The 22,548-nt window shown below is 36.3% G+C and overlaps 1 protein-coding gene across 1 annotated transcript; it reads left to right on the top strand.

Moving 5' to 3' along the window:
- The first annotated feature begins 15,879 nt into the window (after nt 1-15,879).
- On the top strand, nt 15,880-22,211 carry LOC143605335 (RNA pseudouridine synthase 4, mitochondrial-like). Its single transcript, XM_077081490.1, has 10 exons — nt 15,880-16,346; nt 17,356-17,424; nt 17,493-17,630; nt 17,728-17,775; nt 20,025-20,105; nt 20,165-20,278; nt 20,353-20,454; nt 20,551-20,662; nt 21,258-21,304; nt 21,410-22,211. Exons 1-10 carry the CDS (start codon nt 16,014-16,016, stop codon nt 21,770-21,772), a joined length of 1,407 nt encoding a protein of 468 aa, XP_076937605.1. The 5' UTR covers nt 15,880-16,013; the 3' UTR covers nt 21,773-22,211.
- The last annotated feature ends 337 nt before the right edge of the window (nt 22,212-22,548 follow it).

Genomic DNA, 22,548 nt, shown 5'->3' with positions numbered 1-22,548 from the left:
TTACTTGTCCTAGAAAGGTATTTTGCTTATCGGGCAAGGTTATCTTCTTGAAGTCTTCTTAAGTGATGATCCAAGCAGGGTTCACTTTGTCTAGCAAAAGTGTTCTTCAAGTCAAGCATAGTTTGCTTAGCAGCAAACCCTTGGCTAAACCAAGCTTATGAAGCCAAGTATTTGGAATATCTAGCTAGGTTTGATTAATAAACATTAGTCCTAGCATGCTTATTGAAAGTAATCAATAAATATTCTAAGTACTTTCTCCAGCAAGGTTCAACTTCGAGCAAGCTACAGTGCTACCAGCACAGTTCAAACAGTGGTACCAACACACTTTGGTTTGCTTAATAAATTATTTAACAAAGATTTGAAGGGATTCATGAAGAACAGTTTGCTCATAGGACCATATCGAGCAAAGTTTGCTATGGTCAAGAAGATTGAAGTCTGCTATGTGAGTATTTTTTAAGGAAAATACTCTAAGTAAAGTCTACCCGGAGAACTGTTTACCAGCACACTTCAAGGTTATCAAGTCTGCTCGTAGAAGACAAATGGCACAAAGTGTGCCCGAAGACCTGTTTTTACACTTAGAATGTTTTTCAATATGTAATATGATTATGTACCAATCATTAGGGTTTCTAGAAGGAATGACAGCTGTCAGGTTGTGACAGGCCTATAAATAGAATAATTTAAGGCACGCTACAACGAGAGAGGAAGACACAGATTTTTCCACCTTACACTTTTCAGACCGAAACGTATCTTCCTAATTGAGTGTGGTGGTTGTCCTGAGATTAGTACGGATAAACATTCCTTACAAGAAACCCTAATTGATTTACATTTTTATGAAACCTTTCTATAAATGGAAATCTTTTGAGTTATTGTTTGTGTTTGTTACATTTAGTTATCTTTAAGCAACAATCCTGTTTGTTAGTGATTCCGCCGTTAACAAACATTTGTTCTTCCCCTAAAAAGCACAGTCACCAACCTTTTTGTCGACACAATTTTCTGTGTGGGTTGTGACATTTATTGTGAGTTTGAGTGATCATTACGGGACCGAGAGGTGGTATCAAAGCTTGATCGTTGCTGTTTGGGTGAAGAATCGTTGCTTACTGTTGATTGATTGAAGATGAAGAATGACGTGAGCTGAGTACTGTTCCATTGGATTCTGACGTCAGCAACTCTGTTTTCCTTCATTCTTCCAGATCTACAATATTTGGTGTCTTCTTTCACTGATTTTTATTTAAAGTTAGTATTTTTATCACTAAATCTTGCTCCAATCTAATCAGAAACATCAGATCTAAAGAGTTACTTTTCAGATCTGATTAATCTTAAAATTTGATTCTTGAATCTGTTAAACCTTTTTCTCTGTTTTTCTTTAAAAATTTACTTTAAAAATACCAAAAAATATGTCTGGTTTTGAAGAGCAAGCGGTTTCCACTAACAAAATTCCTAGGTTGTACGGACAGGAAAATTTCACCAAATAGAAGGTATTGTTTGAGGCTGTTGTGTGTTATAATGATGTTGATATGTGGAGCTCAATCAAGAATGGTCCACATGTAGCTGATGGTGCAAATCCTAACCCTGTTGTGCGTGATAGGATGAGGAAAGTGGATGACAGGGCCATGGCTATGATCAAGCTGGGTCTGTCTTGGGAAATTTTAACCAAGGTTGCACATTAGGCAACAGCTAAAGCAATGTATGATGCAATACTTGAGATGTTTGAAGGGAATTCTGAGCTGAAAAATATCAAAAAGCAAAGACTCAAGCTACAACTTGAGAGATTCAAGTATAAAGATGGGGAAAGATTGAAATCAATTCTTGATAGGTTCCTAGCTATTGTGAATGACCTGAGAACCACTGATTATGTAATGATAGACTTTGATTTGAACACTAAATTGTTGTCTTCAATGCCAAAGGAGTGGTATACAACTAGCAAATTCATCCTCCAGAAACCAAATTTTGAACAACTCAAGTTGGATGATGTAATTTGCTTTCTACAAGCGGCTGAGATAGAGATGATTGAGAACGAAATGATAAAGGAAGAGAATCCATGTTTCCAGGTGTCCAATGATCTTATTGCACATATGGGAAACTTGTCCACCAAAAACCAACAACAGATCCCAATCATAGAAGAACCTACTGAACATGGAGTTGATACACCTAAAGCATTTGTTGGTGGTAGTACAAGTAACCAAGCAAGCCAGACAAGGTTTAATGTCCAACTCATAGATGACAATGATTCTGCCTCCATGGCAAGTTGATATTCACCTTATACTGGTGGAAACAATGGTCAAGGAAGTGAAACTCAAGCATTGTTCTCTATGTTTACAGAATCTTACAATGCAACTGTAGCCAAAAACATTATCCACACAAGTGTCATTCAAGATGATTTAGAACAGATTGATGCTGATGATCTTGAAGATATGGACCTGACGTGGCAAGCTGCAATGCTTGCACTCTGAAGCAAGAGGTTGTTTAATAGAACCGGAAGATCTCTAGTGTCTGGGCCAAATGAGAGGATTGGATTTGATAAGTCCAAGGCAATCTGTTACAATTGCCAGTAACCAGGACACTTTGCTAGGGAATGCAAGTAGCCTAGAAACTTCCAAGTATATCAGTACTAGAACCAACAGCCAAGAAATCAGTTGCAATACCAGCAGAACCAGCCAAGAAATAACAGTTTCGACAACTATCAACAGCCACAAATGAATAATCAGCAAGTAGTGCCTCAGAATCAGAACTACAAAGAAACCAGAACCCCCAAACTGCTCCCAATAACCCCAATAGAAACAATCAAAATCAACCCAGAAACCAAGGGAATGTAGCACTTTCTGCACAACAAGAAGGGAATTTTGATTGAAGTGATCATGCAGACGACATCACAAAAGCTAATATTGCATTGATGGCAAAGATTGAAAATGAGGCTGAATCTTCTTCTTCACAGGTACCTTCAATCTCTACAACTGATTTACTTGAAACAATTGATGCGTTGAATATGAAAGTAGGTAAGTTGGAGAGTGAATGCTTTAGAAAACAGAGTATGATAAATGGGTATCAAGCAAGTGATTTAGTTAATTAAGAAAAGATAAGAAGCCTTGAAGATGACTGTGTGAGCAGTTATAGAACTCAGTCAAGATATGTGACTGAAATTGATGGTCTAAAGAAATTGATTGTTAAAGAAAAGGTGAAGAATACTAAGTTACAAGTTGAGAATGAGTTTCTAAAGAACTTAGTATCTACAGGAAACTTTTGTGGTATTTTAAACAAGGTAAAAGAAGAAGATAAATACAAAGTTGTTCCACCACCATTCAACAACAATTATTTACACAAGGTTGACAAAGAAAAGAGAGATGGATATCTTCAACAGTTCAGAGATGTCTTTCAAGACAAAGAAAAGTTCATTGACATTTACAAGATGGTTGAAGTGAGTAAAGATGGAGAGTTTGTGGTAAAAGAAGAAGTAAGGGATGATAAATCAATTGGTGTGCAAGTCTCTGAGGATGACTTCAATGATGATGATTTGAATATGGATGATTTGAGTGACTCAAGTGATCAAATCTCAGATGAAGAAATCAAAGATGCAGAAAAGAACATAAGGCATAAGAAACCTGAATCAACTGATAAACTGCCTTTGTTGCCACCAATAACACCAAAAATGAAGAAACAAAATGAAAGAATAAAGAGAGAACATGTGTCCTTTGACATATGTGAAAGGACAAAGGTGAGCTATAATGCAGTGAGGCCACCAAGCAAGGCTGTTTTGAAAAGGATAAGTGATAACAAGAAAAGGTCACTAAAACAAGTTGTTGGTGACAACTTCATTCCAGTTTACCCAGTTTTCTCTAGCCATGAAGTGCTTAACATTGGAGAAGTTGAGACTATGAAAGAGTATGAGAAAAGGCAGTTAAGACACAAAGGAAACTTGGATGAAGAGCCTCTGAATTTGCAGAAAATTGTTTTTGTGAAGAGCAAAACTGAGAGACAATATATCAAATTTGAAGAGTTTGTACCTTTTTCAATTGATTTTGATGGATTGAAAAATCAGAAAACACTTGGGATCAAACCACCTAGACCAAGTGAAAGATTCAAAAAGGGAAATTCTCATGAAAACTTCAAGGGAAAGGTATGGTGCAAAAAGTGTGATGAATATGGTCATCACACTGATTCCTGTAATGAAAGATTCACCTTCAAACCTTTTCATGTTCCAAATGAAACAAAGTTTGGTCAAAACTTTGAGCTTTACAAACATAAGTATGACGAATACTTGGGTAAGGGAAAACTGTGTGAGAAGGAAGTTGGAAGCAAATCAAGGCAACAAACTGATAACATTGTTAAGAAGAAAGGGAAAGGTGAAGAGAAACCAAAGAAAAATGTGACTGAACAAGTCAAAAGAAACATCCTTCCCAAGAAATCTGAAATAGCTGTGAATAAGAACTTTCAACCATTGAGAATTATCCCCAATCAAGACTCAAAATCAGTTAAATCTTATGATTCTCAAAATTCACTTAACAATGAAAAGAAAGGGAACAAAGGTGTCTTTTCTAGAAAGAAACCAACTGAATTAACTGGTGATGAAAAGTTCATATTAAAGCATGGATTTGAACCTCAGGGATTTCTTTGGAAGGCAAGGGGTGAAGTTCAGGAGAAAAAGAATTTTGTTGTAAGAGATTACTCAAACACAAAGGATTATGTAGTCCAAGATTGCCAAAGCAAAATTCCTTGTGTGCAAAGCCAAGTAGAGAGTGGTTATGAAACCGACAAATCTGAAGATTGTGAAGTTGTACATGAAGATCTTAAACCAACTGTTATCACATCCAATGCAATAATTGTCAATGAAAAGAATGATTTGCAAGTTGATTCAGCTTGCACTTCATCACTCACTAACAACTTTCTTTGTATGTGCAGGAACAGTTCACTCCACTGAATGAAGTATGGTACATGGATAGTGGATGTTCTAGGCACATGACTTGTGACAAGAGGTCACTTGTCAACTATGAAGAGAAGTTTGAGGATCCAGTAGCATTTGGTAGTGATGAAAATGGTGGAAAAATAGTTGGAAAAGGGATCTTGACCAATGGTAAAGTCACATTTGACAATGTCTTCTATGTGGAAGGGCTACGATATAACCTTTTGAGCATTTCACAAATGTGTGACAAAGATTATACGGTTGGTTTTGATGACTCGCACTGTTTCATCTTAAGACCTGAATTTGTAATCCCACCAGATATGATTATGATGATGGCCCCAAGGAATGGCAATTTATATGAACTGAACATGAAAGATGTTGTTTCAAGGGGTGATACATGTTTTGTTTCAAAAGCCATTGAAAATGAGTCAAAATTGTGGCACAGAAAGATGTGTCATGTCAATCTCAAGAACATGAACAAACTAGTCAAAGGTGAGCATGTCATTGGTTTACCTACTAGGGAGTTCAAGTTGGATGAAAATTGTATCTCATGTCAAAAGGGAGAGCAGCGCAAGTCTTCACACAGGACTAAACTCATCAACACAATTGATCAAGTACTTGAAATGCTCCACATGGATCTCTTTGGTCGTGTGAGTGTACCAAGCATTGGAAATAAAAGATATTGCCTTGTGACCATTGATGATTTTTCAAGATACACTTGGGTTTATTTCCTAAGTACAAAAGATGAGACTGCTGAGTTGATTATGAAATGTGTAACTAGGATTGAGAATCAACTGGATGCAAGGGTAAAAGTAATGAGAAGTGACAATGGTACTGAGTTCAAGAATGGAGTTATGGAAAAATTCTGCAATACAAAAGGAATACTTCAGCAATTCTCAACTCCTAGAACTCCTTAACAAAATGGTGTTGCAGAAAGAAGGAACATAACACTCATTGAAGCTGCAAAAACCATGCTAGCAGATGCTTATTTTCCTCTTACCTTTTGGGCAAAAGCCATTAACACAGCCTGCTATGTTCAGAATAGAGTACTTCTCAACAAAAGTCAAGACAAGACTCCTTATGAAATCTTGTTTAAAATAAAGCCCTACATCAAGTTTCTCAAGCCATTTGGATGCAAATTTTCACTTTTGAACACCAAGGATTATTTAAACAAATTTCAAGCAAAATTCTTGGATTGCTTCTTTGTTGGCTACTCTACACACTCAAAGACCTACAGATTATATGTGAAAGATAATTTGAGTGTGATTGAATCATCTGATGTAATCTTTAATGAAAATCAGTTCAACACAGTTGATGGTGCAGCATGGATGTTGATCTTGAGAAATTGATCAAGTCTTTCAAGATTTATCCTGAAGACTTTGATGAATCATTTTACAAGACCAGTGTGATTGAAGAGTCAAATTAGAAGACATTAGACTTGAAAAAGTTATGGAACAAGGTTGCAGGTAAAGAAAGTGAATATACATTCATAAAGGATCCCTCAAGTGCAAATATTGAACAAATTCAAGATAATGATTAAGAACATAATCAGAGTCTAGAACAAGTTCAGGAAAATGATAATCAAGACAATGAGGTAGTGCAAAATGATCAAGTTCTGAATGAGGAAGATCCAAGCAACCAAGGAACTGAAGAAGAGAGTGCAAGAAGAGAAAGATTTCAAGATTTGTTTGAAAAATTGAATTTAGGAAACAATGGTGCATCAACCTCACAGCAGAACAATGAGGAAGCACCTGAAGTTAATAATACAACAACTGATTTGGTCATTGATGAACCTGATCTCAATGAATCAAATCTTGACACTATTGTGTCTACTGATATGATAGTTCAAACCTCTTATGTTGAAAAGAATCACCCTTCTGAGAACATCATTGGAGATATAAATGAAAGCATTACAAGAAGTCATTCTGAATCTGCAAACATTTGTTTGTACTCTTGCTTTCTATCCCAAATTGAACCAAAGAACATTGTTCAAGCATTGAACGACAACAGTTGGGTAGAGGCTATGCAAGAGGAGTTAGCTCAATTCAAAGATTTGCAAGTGTGGGAACTTGTAGATAGGCCAAGAAACAGATATGCAATTTGAACCAAATGGGTTTTCATGAATAAAAGGGATGAAAGAGGTATTGTGATTAAGAACAAAGCTAGACTTGTTGCATTGGGATGCCTATAAAAAGAAGGGATTGACTTTGAGGAAGTCTTTACACCAGTTGCAAGACTTGAAGCAATAAGATATTTCTTAGCTTGTGCTGCCTCAAAGAATATAAGGGTATTCCAGTTTGATGTCAAATCTGCTTTCTTAAATGTAAAAATATAAGAGGAGGTGTATGTATCTCAACCACCAGGTTTTGAGGACCTTGTTTATCCTAACAAGGTGTATAAGTTAAACAAAGCCTTGTATGGACTTCATCAAGCTCCTAGAGCTTGGTATGATGAGTTATCAAATCATCTACTTGAAAATGGTTTCCAAATGGGAGCTATTGACAAAACCCTCTTTTACAAGAAGAAAGGAAGAGATTTGCTCTTGTTGCAAGTTTATGTGGATGACATTATATTTGGGTCAACCAATGAACAGAAGTGTAGGAGTTTGAAGAGGTAATGAAATCCAAGTACAGTATGAGCTCAATGGGAGAAATGAACTTCTTCCTTGGATTGCAAGTTCAACAGAAGACTGATGGGATTTTCATCTACCAGTCTAAGTATGTGCAAGACATACTAGACAAATTCAAGTGTAATGATCTTAAGACTGCTTCAACTCCTATGGATCCAAATGAAAAGATGATAGCAGATGAAAAGGGGGAGCCAGTGGATGAACATGAATACAAAGCTAAAATTGGATCTCTGATGTATTTGACTGCTTTAAGGCCAGATGTCATGTTTGCTGTGTGTGTCTGTGCAATATTTTAGTCAAGTCCTAAAGTTTCTCACATGAATGCAATAAAGAGGATCTTTAAATATTTGAAGGGAAGACCAGATTTGGGAATTTGGTACCCAAAGAACCAGTCATTTGATCTAACTGCCTTCACAGATAGTGACTATGATGGGTGCAATATGAGCAGGAAGTCTACTTTTGGAGGTTGTCAATTTTTGGGAGACAGATTGGTGTCATGGAAATGCAAGAAACAGATTACAATGTCAATCTCAACTGCAGAAGCTGAGTATATTGTTGCATCTGCCTGCTGTGCACAAGTCCTCTGGATTCAGAATCAGATGCTGGATTATGGTCTGAATTTCTTAAACACCCCTATTTACATTGATAACACTGCTGCATCTTTTATTGTTAAGAATCCAGTACAACATTCCAAAACTAAGAACATTGAAATCAGACATCACTTCATAACGGATTGCAGTGAAAAGGGTTTAATTGAGGTCAAAAGAGTTGATACAAGTGATAATTTGGCTGACCTATTCACAAAACCACTTGATAGAAACAGGTTCAACTTTCTTCTGAAAACCCTGGGCATGATCAACTCTAATGAAGTCTGATTCACGATGTGTGCTTGTTGTGCAAACTGACTATCTTTTCAAAGTCTCAATGAATGTTGTGTGCCTCTATGTGCTAATTGATCATACTGATAGAGGATCTAAATGATTTTTGTGAGTGATTGAATATGATACTTTTGATGCTAACTGATATGCGCTTAATTGATTATCTGTGCAAATTAGGTATCTTTGATGCTTATGCTTGTTTATCAGTTGACTTGTAGGATGTCATGATAAGTATTCTGAATTGACAAACTTGATTATATGTTTATTTGTTGTCATAATTGAGTGTATGAATATGTGAGTAATCTGATCTGATGATGTTGCTAGGATTTGTTAGACTATGCTTTCTGTGAAGTTTGCTTGTTCTGATAATATCATTTGTGGTTAAGATTTGAATATGTTGCTTGTCTTTGTGTCAAAATGTGTTTTTGTGTCAAAATGATATGCTTAAATGAAATCCGTTAAGAAAAGTTTTGATCAAAACATTTTTTGATAAAACAGAGCAAGTTGTTTATGGTGAAGAGATATGATAATACTATTCAGTTCAAAGCTTTATAGATGCTTAAAAGAGAATTTTCAATGAAGACTCAAAAGAGTTATTTTTGCTTAAAATTATGTCGTTTGCTCAAGTCAGAGGAGCATATACTTGTATATGTTTGGTCATGTCATCTATTTATAGATTTAATGGATAGCCACTAATCCAAAGACTGCAAGCATTCGGGGGCAAATGTAATTTGTTCTTTCACTTAAAATTATGCCATTAACTCTAAGCCAAAAGGACATGTATTTACTTATGTGTTTGGTCCTGTTGACTACTTGTAGACAAACAGGATAGCCATTCACCTGAAAGCTAAGAGTAATTGGGGTGACTGAAAATTTTAAATTTGGGAAATGATAGGACATTGACTACTTAGCCAATCATGTGGATTTAATAGGCTAAAAAGGCACTTAGTACAGTCATTAACGTGTATGGTTGCTTTCCCATGATATGTAAAATCTAAGGTGATATAAACATAAAGAATCTGCTAAGCTTAATGTGGAGTTACATTATTGTCTATGCATGTTCCAATATAAATCTCTCCGAATGATTGGCAGAAAAGTGATTATCCAGTCATACACGAGCCCATTGGTATTTGGACCCCAAAATGAAGTATTCATTCAAAGAATGACAAAGAACAAAAGTGAACACAAAGCTGATCAAACAACACAATGTTGTTATATGTTCACAAGTTTAAAAAAATCATAAGTTCTGTCATTAAAAGTTTTTAACCAAATCCAGGGAGTCAAAGTCAAATTGGGGTGATCTGGAGAAAGCCAAATAAGCCTTGAGAATATATATGGAGCATCAGAAAACAATATGTGTTGTCCATTGAGTTTTATGCATCTTAATTGAACATTAATCATATCACCAAAGAAATGAAATTCATGCTAAGTCTAGATATGTTGTTAACATGTCTATACTGTCATAATAATGCTGAGAATGAAGTATTGAGAAAGCTACTTAGTCAATATGATCTCATTCTTGAGATCTTTTCAGAATAAGATAGAAAATGTGTTAAGGAAACATAACTGAAATTTGATCTCTTAATGCACCATTTGCTCTTACACAATGATCTTTAATGAAAAATATGTTTGATAATTGTTTTAAGTCAAAAAGAGTTGCATTTTACCTTCAAAAGGTTTGAATATGTATTTTCGAGTAAGGTTTGATGTTTTGTAACCTTTTCGAACATACTTAGGCATTTTGGTCTAAGTTTATCCTTTCCGAGCATACTTTGAAGGGTTTACACTTTTCGGGTAGAGTTTACTACTTTACTTCAAATTTTTTAATTTTCCAAACAGGCTTGATATTTGATTATGTTTGAATTTGATGTTTACAAGCAAGCTTTTATCTAATCAAGACTTTCCAGCATACTTTAGTGCTTTGATTAAGAGTATAACTGTTACTAGCAAGCTATTTGATATGTTTGATTATATTGTTCACTAGCAAGCTTTGTTGATTTCTGAACTTTCTAGCACACTTATTTGTTTTATAGGTTGTTGTAAGTCAGTCTAGCAAGCTTTGTAATTGAACATGTTACTTCCAGCAAGCTTTAATGTATATAGACTGTCTAGCACACTTATGTGATTGGTTAGCTGTTTGAATTCATTCTAGCAAGCTTTGTGATTTTGAGTGTGTACTTGAATTTATCTTATTATGTTCAAGTACACTTAAATTCAAGCACACTTGATGATTATGTGAATTTGAATATGTTTCTTTGAAGTTACAAGTGTTTCGGGCAAACCTAGTTTCCCGGGCACACTTTATGTTTCGAGCACACTACGAAATTTTCAAGTGTTCTCTCAACATACTTGGTAATTTCTTCAAACTTTTGCTTTTCGAGTACACTTTGTGTCTAGAACTCATCTCTAGCACACTTTGCTTTTTCAACAGTGTCTCGAGCACACTATGTATACCAAGTTACTTGAATGATTATTTGCTAACTGTTTATACATTTTCGGGTAAGGTTTGAGTTAGTCAGACATTCGAGCAAGGTTGACAATTAGGAATATGTCTAAGATATTATTTTTGGGATTCTTAATTGATTCCTAGCAAGGTTGCCTATTTGATGATGTATACTTGATTATTAGTCTTGTAATTTATTTCTCGAGCAATCTTGTATTTCGAGTAAGCTTCCTTCATTTTACTTAGATTAATTTCTAAAATACTTTATATTCTGAAATAACTCTGAAACGAGCAAGCTTTGAGAAAGTGGAATATACCTAGAAGCTTTGTAAAAACTGACTTTTACAAGCAAGGTTTGCTAAATGAACTTTATCGAGCAAGGTTTTAAATGTGAATATATTTAATGGGTAATGTTACTGTTTGACAGTTATTAACTCACTACATGCCAAAATGCATTTAAACCCACTTTCAAAAAGGTATAAAAGAGGGAGTTAGTGAAATTTTCATCGCTCTCACTTCCCTCTCCTTCCACACTTGCTCTCGTTTTAGAATATCAAACGACTTAATCTCAAAATTCCTAACCCTAGTTTATCAGCCCACACAATCCAACTCGGTAAGCATCAATTAAGTGTTTTCCGACCACGATTGAGTAATAATGGGCATTGATTATTCATTTTTACTAACTCTCTGTTTCTTGTGTAGGTTATAAATTTGTCGAAGATTAGGTTCAAAAGACATTTCTTTACTCTTTCTTCAAATTATAACCTAAATTGATAAAAGTTATGAGCATTATGACTAATATCTACTTTAAATATGTTGTTTTTGTTTATGTGTTCAGATATGGCTAACGAAGATGAACCGCGATATCCATTTGAGCACAAGCACAACATGTGTGCTTTATTGCAAATTACTCCTGATAATGAGGACGTGGCTCGGATGATAAGATGGCTACAACTGTCAAATATAAGCTTTGCCTTGATAGAGTGCCCCGTGATATATAGAAATCAATCATTAGATTTCTGGGGCTCAGCTCAATTAATCGATGACATAAATGGTAGGCATATAGAAGCTACCGTAGCAAGGCAGGAGATAATGATAACTGAAAGAATGATCAGAAGATGTCTCCAATTACATGATGATTATCACAATCTGATTCACTTTACAACCGATCATCTACTAAAGATATTTGTGCATAAAATGGGGGTACCAAGGGAATGTGAAGGGGGGACAATTCCAAAAGGGAATGTTCCCAAATTTATACAGATTCTTGATTCACCATCTTATTCAGGGGTTTGACCCTAGGAAGGGTTCTTGGACTCTTATGAGTCATGATTTGGCCAACGCCACAGTTGCTTTTGTCTATGATCTGCCATTCAACTTCTCTAAGATGATTTTCGAAGGAATGGTGAGCATCCTTAAGAAGTCGAACAAAGACAAATTTCTGTCCTATCCCAGATTTTTGAAGATAATCTTCAATCATGAACTACAATATTTACCCACGATGGGTACAACACATGTACTGCATAATCCAAACACATACAAGCGGATTGCTAATCTGGCTAGCACAAGCAGATTCAATCCTGATGCTGAATTTGAGATATTGTCGTGGTTAGTCAACCATGATTAGAGATTATGCATGTGCCTGAGTTAACCTCAGAGGAGGAGGAAGATGATGAGGATTCTGAGGAATCCAGTGATAATGATAATGGAGATGGAGGAGATTGAGGAGATGGAGATGCAGGCACCAGGCCGGCATGGACCACCCACTTACCATTCCTGCTCCTCGGGAGGCGTGCAGATAATCTTCTGGGTCCTGAGTTCCGTCATACTTGTCCACAGTGGATGGGTAACGGAGCTTAGGAGGTAGGGTGGCCTCCACTATCCGTCGAGTGAATTTGGATACAACGGACGTGTCAGACGGGCGGTATGGAGTGTCTAGTGTATCAGGCATGGATTTTTTCTTCTCTTTTTCCTTGACGGAGGAAAAAAGAGTGACCAGGGAATCCAAAAGGACATTAGAATCCTTACTCTGAATGCTCCTAGGCTCCTCCTCTTCCTCCGGCCTGGTGTTTCGAACGATAGACGTGTCTTGACCGCCATGATTTTCTCCTTCTTCTCTTGCTCTTCTAGGCACTCTTTGAGTGCGTCCTTTTGGGCTCGTACAAACTCGGGGGGTATCTCCCATGTTCCCTGGAGATCTTTCCCTTTTCAGCTCTTGGCCTTTGGTTTTCCTCCTCCGTCTCGTCTTCGACCAACACCAGTCCTTCGGTTTCTGGCAGGCTTCCCGGGGAAGGACCTGTTTTGGGCAGATCTGTTACTCCATCTCCTGCCATCGTTACTGGCGCACTTTCATCGTTAGAAATGGATTTGATTGTCAACGGTTTACCATCTGGATTCAGGCTAGTCATCTTGCCTAAAACTGTGGGTGGGACTATTATTTACACAGGTCCGACGGATGGCGCCAATGTTGAGACCTCAAGTGAATTATTCTAAGATTGTAGGTGTGTGTGTGTGTGAAGTCTGGTTTATTTTTTTTAGCCAAGGATAACCGTATGCCGGTGGCTGGTAGTTTTTCGTTATATTGATTGAACATACCCTATTAAAATAAGAACATGTACATATATAGTGTCCCGGAGGAATCTTTTCCGGGACCGTTAACTCTAGGGTATAGCCTATTGTCCAGTGGTGTTTTCCCTTCCTCGTCTGACTTCAACATGGGGCTCGCTATTATCCGTTGGACATGTCCTTTCCTCTAGGAGTACGTATGCTCCAGTTCTGTCGAGCGTCAGACCAATATCGACTGGTCTCTCGTTGACCTCAGTCCTTATCTTGGTGTGCACTGGGTATCATTGGACTGGGCCTTACTTCTTGGGCTTGCTTATCTTACCATTACTCCTTGGGCCTTATGTGATCGAATCTGAGGTAGCCTCTTCAATCACATATACTATTGATTGATGAAAATTTCAAATATTGATCACAAAATTCAATCACGTAGCACAACTCAATTTACCATACTCATGGAAATGTAGTCTTCATTTTCAATAGTTTCTAAACACGTTGGTGTTATGTCCTTTATTGTTTGCTTTGTCTACCAAACTTTGAATAAGGTGATTCTATTTTTGTAGTTTTGATTCAGACTTTAATCATGTGTCGCGTACTAAAAAAACCACCACATATATATCAACCACATATACTAATAACATATTGAGAAATACGAGGTATTTATCCCTTGTATCTGTATAATGTATATGCATATACACTACATGCATTTGTTCTAAATGCCATACACTAAAACAATCTAAAAGAAGGTGATAATATAATAGAAATAGGAGAAAATTAGCACTTGACTCCCTGGGTAATATCGTCGCGAGATGGAATAACCACTGAAAATGAATTTGCGAAGTTCGTACTGTTGTGAAATTTGGGCGGGCTCAGTCTGTGCCCTTCCGTTAGTTGACCATCCAGTTGACCTGTGTAATGACTAATATGCCCTTTTAAGCTGCGCAATTAGAAGATCTGCGTTTCATATAATTTACAAGTGTACCCCTGAAACTTAATTCCCTCCAAATTTTAAAATACCCGTTTTTTATAAACTTTTCACCCGAACCGACCCCGAAAATAACCAAACGAGCCGATATATTTCCCTTTTTATAAACTTTTTACCCGATCCAACCCCGAAAACAACCAAACGAGCCGATATATTTCACTTTTTTATAAACTTTTCACCCAAACCGACCCCGAAAACAACCAAACGAGCCGATATATTTCACTTTTTTATAAACTTTTCACCCGAACCGACCTCGAAAACAACCAAACGAACCCAAACCCGAGCCCGGACCCGGACCCGAACACAATGAAGACAACCAAATGAACCGAAACCCACCCCGAACACAATGAAGAAAAACATATCTTTTATATATATAACACAAACACAATACATAACCAAATACATACAAACATACATATAACAAAACACCCGAATTATAAACATCGGGATTTTGCATATAACGAGCCGAACCCGAACACTACGGAAGGAGAAGCGGGTCGAGATTCCACCTTTGTCGGAAAGCGATTCGGGCTTCGCCTGTGAACATAACCAACAAACGAACTGAAATTCTTCGAATCCGGACCCGGATTCGAAGATTGACTTCAATCGGGACTCCAAAGAGAGCCCGATTGAAGTTGACGTTCAAGACCAAAACCATTGTGAGGTCGGGAGTGGTGCGACGGGTGATCGGACGGGAGTGGTGGTGTTCAGACGGGAGTGGTGGTGTTCAGACAGGAGTGGAGGTGCGGCGGTGGTGATCGGATGGGAGCCGGAGGGTGGAGGTGCGGCGGTGGCAGTGGTGTTCGGTGAAGATGGTGAAGTGTGTGGAGGAAGGTGAAGATGTGTGTGTATATAATAGAGAAAATTGATTAGATTAAGGAAAGATGGGAAGGTGGAAGGAATGAGAGGTTGACGAAGAGTGTTGAGGAAGGAGAGGTGGAGGAATACCCGGTGGAGGACTAACATTTTTCCCGGCAAGCCGGTTTTCCGAGCTCAAGAAAAAGATAGTAAACAGAATGGTTTAGATATATCACCTAATTTATATTTGTAAAAAGTCTAAAGCACCCTCCAACTTAACGGAGGTTAACGCAAATATCTAACGAAAGGGTACAGACTGAGCTCGCCCAAATTTCACAACAGTACAAACTTCGCAAATTCGTTTTCAGTGGTTATTCCATCTCGCGACGATATTACCCAAGGAGTCAAATTGGGATTTTCTCTAGAAATAAAGAACATGCAATATGGCTAATTTCTCAAGCTTTATATTTTCTTTAAAGAACTACGTGCACGTGCATATGTTTATATGATTATGCAATTCTCACCTGAAAAGACACGTCACCATCGTTAATGCAATAAATCAAAGTAAAAAAAGCTAAAATTTTTAAACGACCAATTCGAATCATTGACAAATCATCGACAGACACACCCGATCATCTCCACTTCACCCTTAATGTGAAACTTATCTATACTTAAGAAAACCCTAAACCCATATTGAGCTCCTGGTACAACTAATCGTTTTGATAACGAAAATAAATAAAAAAATACAAGTAAAAGAATAAAATTTGTTACATTTTAAGACAAAACCCTAAACCCCCAAATTAAAAATTAAAACTGAAACAAACATGCCGGCCCTCTCTCAACTCCGGCGATTCCTTTTCAGACCACCGTCGGCATACGGCGGCGCGAGAACATTAACCTCACCACACCAACACATTCACACCGAAACCAACTCAACGGCGTTTATTAAACCTGAAGACCAGAAGAAGAAGAAAGGCAAGTGGTTAACCTTGCCGCCGTTCAATGCCACCGTTAACGGCGCTTCATTGGGGAAACATATTTCCGGAAGAAAACGACAGCCAACGGTTAACGGAGATGAAACGGCGATCAAATGGGTTATGCGGTGTTGCCCGCAGCTTCCGAGGTCCCTCGTGCAAAAGCTCTTTCGATTGCGACAGGTAATACATCCCGATAAAGGAAATGGAATGGATTCTTTGAAAAAGTCATAATGTGATTCGGGTCGGAATTGGAACTTGAATTTGAATTGGAAGTGGAAATTGATTTTTTGAAAAATTCATAATGTGATTTGGGTGACATGACACTATGCGGTACGGATGTATGATCAAAGGCTCAAGTGGTTTGGGTGTTGGGATATAAAGCGTGTTAAGTTACGAGTCTTCTGTTTGAAAGAGTAGATACGTTAGTTTTATTTTCTTTTAGGGGGGGGGGGGGGAGTTTATTTAGTATAATAGGAAATCTTCTATAACCATCTCAAACTCACGGTTTCAGATATGAGACGGGGTCAATGGTGTTGGGTTACATCGCCATAAATGCATGAAATTTAACCAATTTTTGGGATATCATGCCTTTTAGTAGAACTACATTGAGACCCATAAATGTATGAAATTTGGGATCATTTGTATACTAACGCATGCCACATGTTTACACAAGTAGTTACAGAGTTTTATTTGTGCTTTACAACCTTATTTTAAAATTTTGTGCAAAATGCGCGATTCGGTGAAGAAAGCGCATAACTGCAGTTGATACGCTGCGTTTCATAAATCACTGTGATGTGGCATTGTAATTCATCAGTATTTGAATAACCAAAAAATATAATTGTGCATTAAAGACTATTTTGCCTCCTTAAACTATTTACTCGTTGCATTAGTTATTGCACACTAAGCATTAAAAGTTGTGTATCTAAAAATTAAGACACCTAATATAATAGTAACTATAGATACGTAGTTACTCTTACACATGACATTCAATATTACAATAGCAGCGAGTTTGATGTAGAGAATTATATGAATTGATACGGTGCTAGACGTTTTTTAACTTTGAAAAATGAAGAGTACCTTTAAAGCATGCCCCTAGAAGTATGTGGGCCACTTTAAGGACCTACGTGGGTGGTTTCGCCTACAAGAATTTAAATAATCATTTGATGCAATGTTATATGAATTATTGCAGGTTCGTCGCAAACCTTATGAAAGTTCAAACTCTGTTGATGATCATGCTTCTGAAGGCCAAGTTAAAAGGGTAATTAAATAAATTTTATATATAAGTGTATATCAACTGGTTATTCATTTGCATTAATCTTTTATCAGGTGTCGGCAAAAGATTCAATGAGATATGGGGATACAGTTTATCTTCCAATCACAGTACAAGCATTTCCAACCGAGAAAACTGAGTGTCTTTGCACTGAAGAAGAATTAAAGTTTCTTCATGATCTTGAGCTGTACAAGGTTTTCTTTAAATTATTTTTCTTTTTTTATTCTTATTTTATTTATATTAACTTGATAGCTGATTGTAATTTGTGTTCTTTTATTTTTTACTCTTTAGGACTCAGCAATTATTGTCATCAATAAACCTACGGGAATGCCTGTTCAGGTTAGCTATTCAAATTTTGATTATTTTTTCTTTATACACAGCAAGTTCTTTTATGTTCAAACGAATGACACATGTGCAAAAGCTTCTGTTCATTTACTTAAAAATTTAAACGTGTTTCAAGTTGCTGGTTTATCAATCCAATCTCTAAAAACAACATACATCTATATATCTAATCACTCAACATATATCATTAAAGATTTCAAATAGCACAAACAATAAACAAACTTTTTAGTATATTATCTAAAAATTAATATAGCACCAACTGAAAGATTGTCGATATTTTACAGTTTACACATGAATTTGCATCATGATTAAAACAAAACAACTACATAATCGTTAATAAAAAACATGCATCTTCAAGTAATTAAAATTAAAATAAACATGAGAATCGATCATTGCTGTTACTAGCCTATTGAGTAAATCCATTATGGTATGTGAACTCTGTTAACTCTGTTCTTGGCTTCTTTGTGATATTGCATAACCCAAGTGTTGATCATTGTAATATTGAAGTTACTATGGTTAATCCGATTGATTTTAGGTAAGTTGTTTAATTGGGTTAAGTGATAAATCAAAAACAAATCAAATAAAATCAAGCTAAAAAGTCAAAAAAATTAGCTACTACCGACTAATTTCCTAAAAAACCGTCTGTAATCAAGGGAGTCGGTTAAGGGGTGCTTTGCTTAAATAAACGCCTAGGCGAAGAGGCACTGTGCTTTTGATTACTATGGTTAAATGAATGAACATGAACACGTGTCTAATTGACTGATTTGCTCATTTATATTCACGAATGTTCGTTTATATATGTTCATGCATGTTCATTACTTTAAATTCATTTCTGTTTGTTTGTTAACGTTTGTTTATGTTCGTTCATGTTTGTTTGTGTACGTTTGTTCAAGTTCACTAGTTTACGTTCGTTAATATATTCATTAAATTTTTTTTGGCCCACTACAACTTAGTCTAGTTTTAATAACTTTTTAAGTTCAGCTCATTGTTTTCACATTACTTTAACTACCTTTAGCTCACTTATATTCGTTTATTTACGTTCGTGAACTGTTTGGTTATCAGGGCTGTCTCCGAAAATTTAAATACACCGGCCGAGCCAGAAAAAAAAAAGGCCCATAGGCCTTAACGAAAAACGAAAAATATAAGCTAATATTTATAAACGACAATTAATGTTATAACAATAAACATAACAAAAATATAGTATTAATGTAATACCCCAATTTTCGAAACACTAATAGATTAATTGTCGAAATGGTATGTTGTTGAATCAAAAGTTATTAAGTTGAGGGTGAAGTATAATTAAAACAAAACTAAAAGGGGTGAGTGTGTAAATAATAGGTTTAATTATGAAATAAAGTACATGGCTATTTTTGTCATTCCTTAAACCTGATTTTGAGTCATCTTCATCCTTAAAACCTGTTGAATTTCCGGCGTATTTTTCTGACGAGGCTAATTTTCCGGCGAGCTTTAAACACCACAGTTAACTACCAAATCGACCAATTGACGGTGCCGTTTGATTCAAGATCTTTCACCGATAAATATATATATACATAAAAAAGTTTTGGCCCCCAAAGATTACGTGCCCCGTCTGAAGGTGCGGCTCGCACCCCCCCCCCCCCCGGGCCGCCCCTGTTGTTTATACTGTTAATGAATGAACATAACCAAACACGAACATGTTAATTTTTTTAATGAACGGACACGAACAAGAAAACCACATTCTTTCACTTGTTCATGTCCGATTGTTTGCTCAGTTAAAGTTAAATGAATGAACCCAGACATGCTCCATTTGTAGTTGTTCTGTTCTTTTACAAATGTTAATTTTAGTATTATATTTCAGGGTGGTATTCCTGCTTGCGGTGCGCACATATGATGTATATATGTGTGAACCCTCGGGCGGGCAAAAGTGAAATTGCACTAATTTTGACGTTATTTTACTAATCTCGTGAAAATAACGTTAAAAGTGACGGACGGTTAATCAGGCATCATGTAGTGGCGTTGATAGCTGAAAGATAAGGGTACATGCACCGATCAGCTGGTGTCCCGATGATTGAGTGCTATGTGCCTTATGTCTAAGGCTTGATGCAAAACTACTATCGAGCCGGGGGTCTCACCGGAAGCAGCCTCTCTATCCCTATGGGGTAGAGGTAAGGCTGCCTACATCTTACCCTCCTCAGACCCTACCATAGCTTTGCTATTGGTGGGATATACTGAGTACGTTGATATATATTGATATATATATATTTCAGGGTGGTATTGGAATAAAAAGAAGTTTAGATGAATTAGCTGCAACTTATTTGAAACATGAATTATCCGAACCACCAAGGCTGGTAAGTTCTTTCCCAGTTTACCCCTCATCTTTATGTCACTTTGACCATGTTGACTTTAGGTGCACAGGCTTGATAGGGATAGCAGTGGTATTTTGGTCTTGGGTAGAACACAACTTAGTGCTACTGTTTTGCATTCGGTTTTTCGTGAGAAAACTGTCGGTGCTTCCAATATTGTGAGTAAGAGTTTTCATAATTTAAATCTGCTCCTATTTTTGTGAACTGATTTCTTTTTCTATATACAAAGCAGGATTTAAAAAGTGAAAAAAGAATCCTGCAAAGGAAGTATTGGGCACTTGTAATTGGGTCACCCAGGCGTCCACAAGGTCTAATTTCAGTTCCTTTGGGAAAGGTTAGTATTAGTAAATTAACAAAAATAATTAACAATAATATTTCTTTATTTTTTATTTTCCATATTTTTTGTGTAATACTTATATTTCTTGTGAAGGTGGTAATGGATGACGGACGATCAGAACAGATTACAGTTGTTGAGAATGTTTCAACAACCGCATCCCAACATGCCATAACAGAATACCGAGTTCTAGATGCTTCTATTCATGGTTTGTACATTGTTCTTGGCTCTTCTCTGGGGGGTGTAAACGAGTCAAGCTCGGATCACTTTTTGTTTGTTAATTATTGAATTATTATTTTTTTTATACATTTGTAACTGATTTTATATATATGCACACACACACACACACATATACATGCATGCATACATACATACTTATTGTATATATTTAATATTATTTGAGGTAGTTTTTCATTTATCTTATTAATTTTATGATAACATATATGTAATCCCAAGTTTACATGTGTAATAACCAATTTACGTATATGTAATCATACAATTACATATAAAAATGGCAAAACTACCCTTAAATAGTATTTAATATATAAAATAAATAAATAAATTTATTGATGTTAAAGAGTTCATAAATTATATGGAAATTTTGAAATGATCCAAACCCTTACTATATAATCATATATTTAATATATTATATTAATAATTGGCCGTTTAGGTTTGTGAGCCTAGTCAAGCTCAATATGTGAGTCTGGGGCACATGTTCGATGTATAAACGAGCCCCGGTCGAACTTGTTTCAGCTTTTAGTGAGCCAAACTTATTATTTATACTTTATGTTAAATTATTGCAGGTCTCACATGGTTAGAGCTTTCTCCACTCACTGGTAGAAAACACCAGGTATTCATCAATATTCTCTCAAATTTGCAGGTCAAATCTAGCTGTTTGACTTTGACTTGTTTTTATCTTGCACGTACTAATAATACAATACTCTCTATGCAAAAGCTCCGAGTTCATTGTGCCGAGGTACTGGGAACACCGATAGTTGGAGACTACAAATATGGGTGGCAAGCACACAAAAAATGGAACCGGGCCCATCTATTATCAACCAACTTTGATAATAAAGTCGAGGCCGGTAACAAAACTTCGCTTCCATTCGGTCTTAATTTAGAGAACGGGAGCATCATCGCTAAACAGCCAAACCTTCATTTGCATTGTAAGAAAATGGTTTTGCCCGACGTGTCATCTGCTATAAAGCAGGCTCGTGTTTCGTCTTGGGATTATGATTTTACGGACATCAAAAGTTTGAAATTTGATGCTCCATTGCCAGCTCACATGCAAAGAAGTTGGGACGTTCTGTGCTCATAATTTGCAATATTTATACAACTGCATATTCCATTTGATTATGAAGTATAGAATTAACTTGGGGGGCTTTTACTCCAGCTGTTCCAAGAGTGTCCGCTAGTTGAACCGCGTCCGGTAGACTCCCTGAAATTGGGCCTTTGGAGGCAGGTTTGGTCTGGGCTAAGGTTTAAAGGAACGTAGCCCACAAGCCCAACTTGTTTTGTTATTTAAAACATGAGTGTAAATGCTCTCTTGATTAAGGTTTATTTATCTTCTATTGTATTGTTATTGAATATTACAATTTTGGCATTAATGAATTCTGGTCAAAATTTTGTAATGAGAATTGAGTTTTAATAAAAAGAGTTCAGACTTTTGATGAATCAGGATCAAGTTCCCTATTGTGTTATTGCTAGTACTTCACAATGATGTTTTAGGTTCTGTTTTAAATATGCAATGTTTCTAAAAGGCAAATTGTATTTTAATAATTTGACCAATAATAATCCCAACTGAAAATATTCTAGCTAGTGGTCCAAACTTGTAAAAAATTCACATTCATTGAACCTCCATTAGAAAAACTTAACGGCATTAAGTTTTATTGAATTTTAAACAAATATATTAGCTCATTTGATCGCAAAGAGGATATGACTTGATTGATTTAAAACTTACATCGAAACGTTGCTTCAAACAAAAGGACAATATTTCAATTTGAGTGTTTGAACTTCTGGTTAATAAAAATTAAGTTATTTGGAGCACCATTTTGAGATAAATTTTGCATCAATCAACTCGAATCCTCCTTCTGA

Source organism: Bidens hawaiensis, unplaced genomic scaffold, assembly GCF_021521415.1.
Source record: "Bidens hawaiensis isolate Kalapana, Puna unplaced genomic scaffold, B.hawaiensis_p1.1 tig00069048_1, whole genome shotgun sequence".
In the NCBI taxonomy this organism is placed as follows: domain Eukaryota; kingdom Viridiplantae; phylum Streptophyta; class Magnoliopsida; order Asterales; family Asteraceae; genus Bidens; species Bidens hawaiensis.
The sequence above is the reverse complement of the archived record's forward strand: the minus strand, read 5'-3'. Positions and strand labels throughout refer to the sequence as shown.

Excerpts from the sequence above, each read along its gene's own strand:
- LOC143605335 (XM_077081490.1), top strand. The coding sequence starts at position 16,014 with ATGCCGGCCCTCTCTCAACTCCGGCGATTCCTTTTCAGACCACCGTCG. Across the intron at positions 17,631-17,727 it reads ATGATCTTGAGCTGTACAAG|GACTCAGCAATTATTGTCAT; the intron begins GTTTTCTTTAAA and ends TTTACTCTTTAG. Across the intron at positions 20,455-20,550 it reads TTTCAGTTCCTTTGGGAAAG|GTGGTAATGGATGACGGACG; the intron begins GTTAGTATTAGT and ends TTTCTTGTGAAG.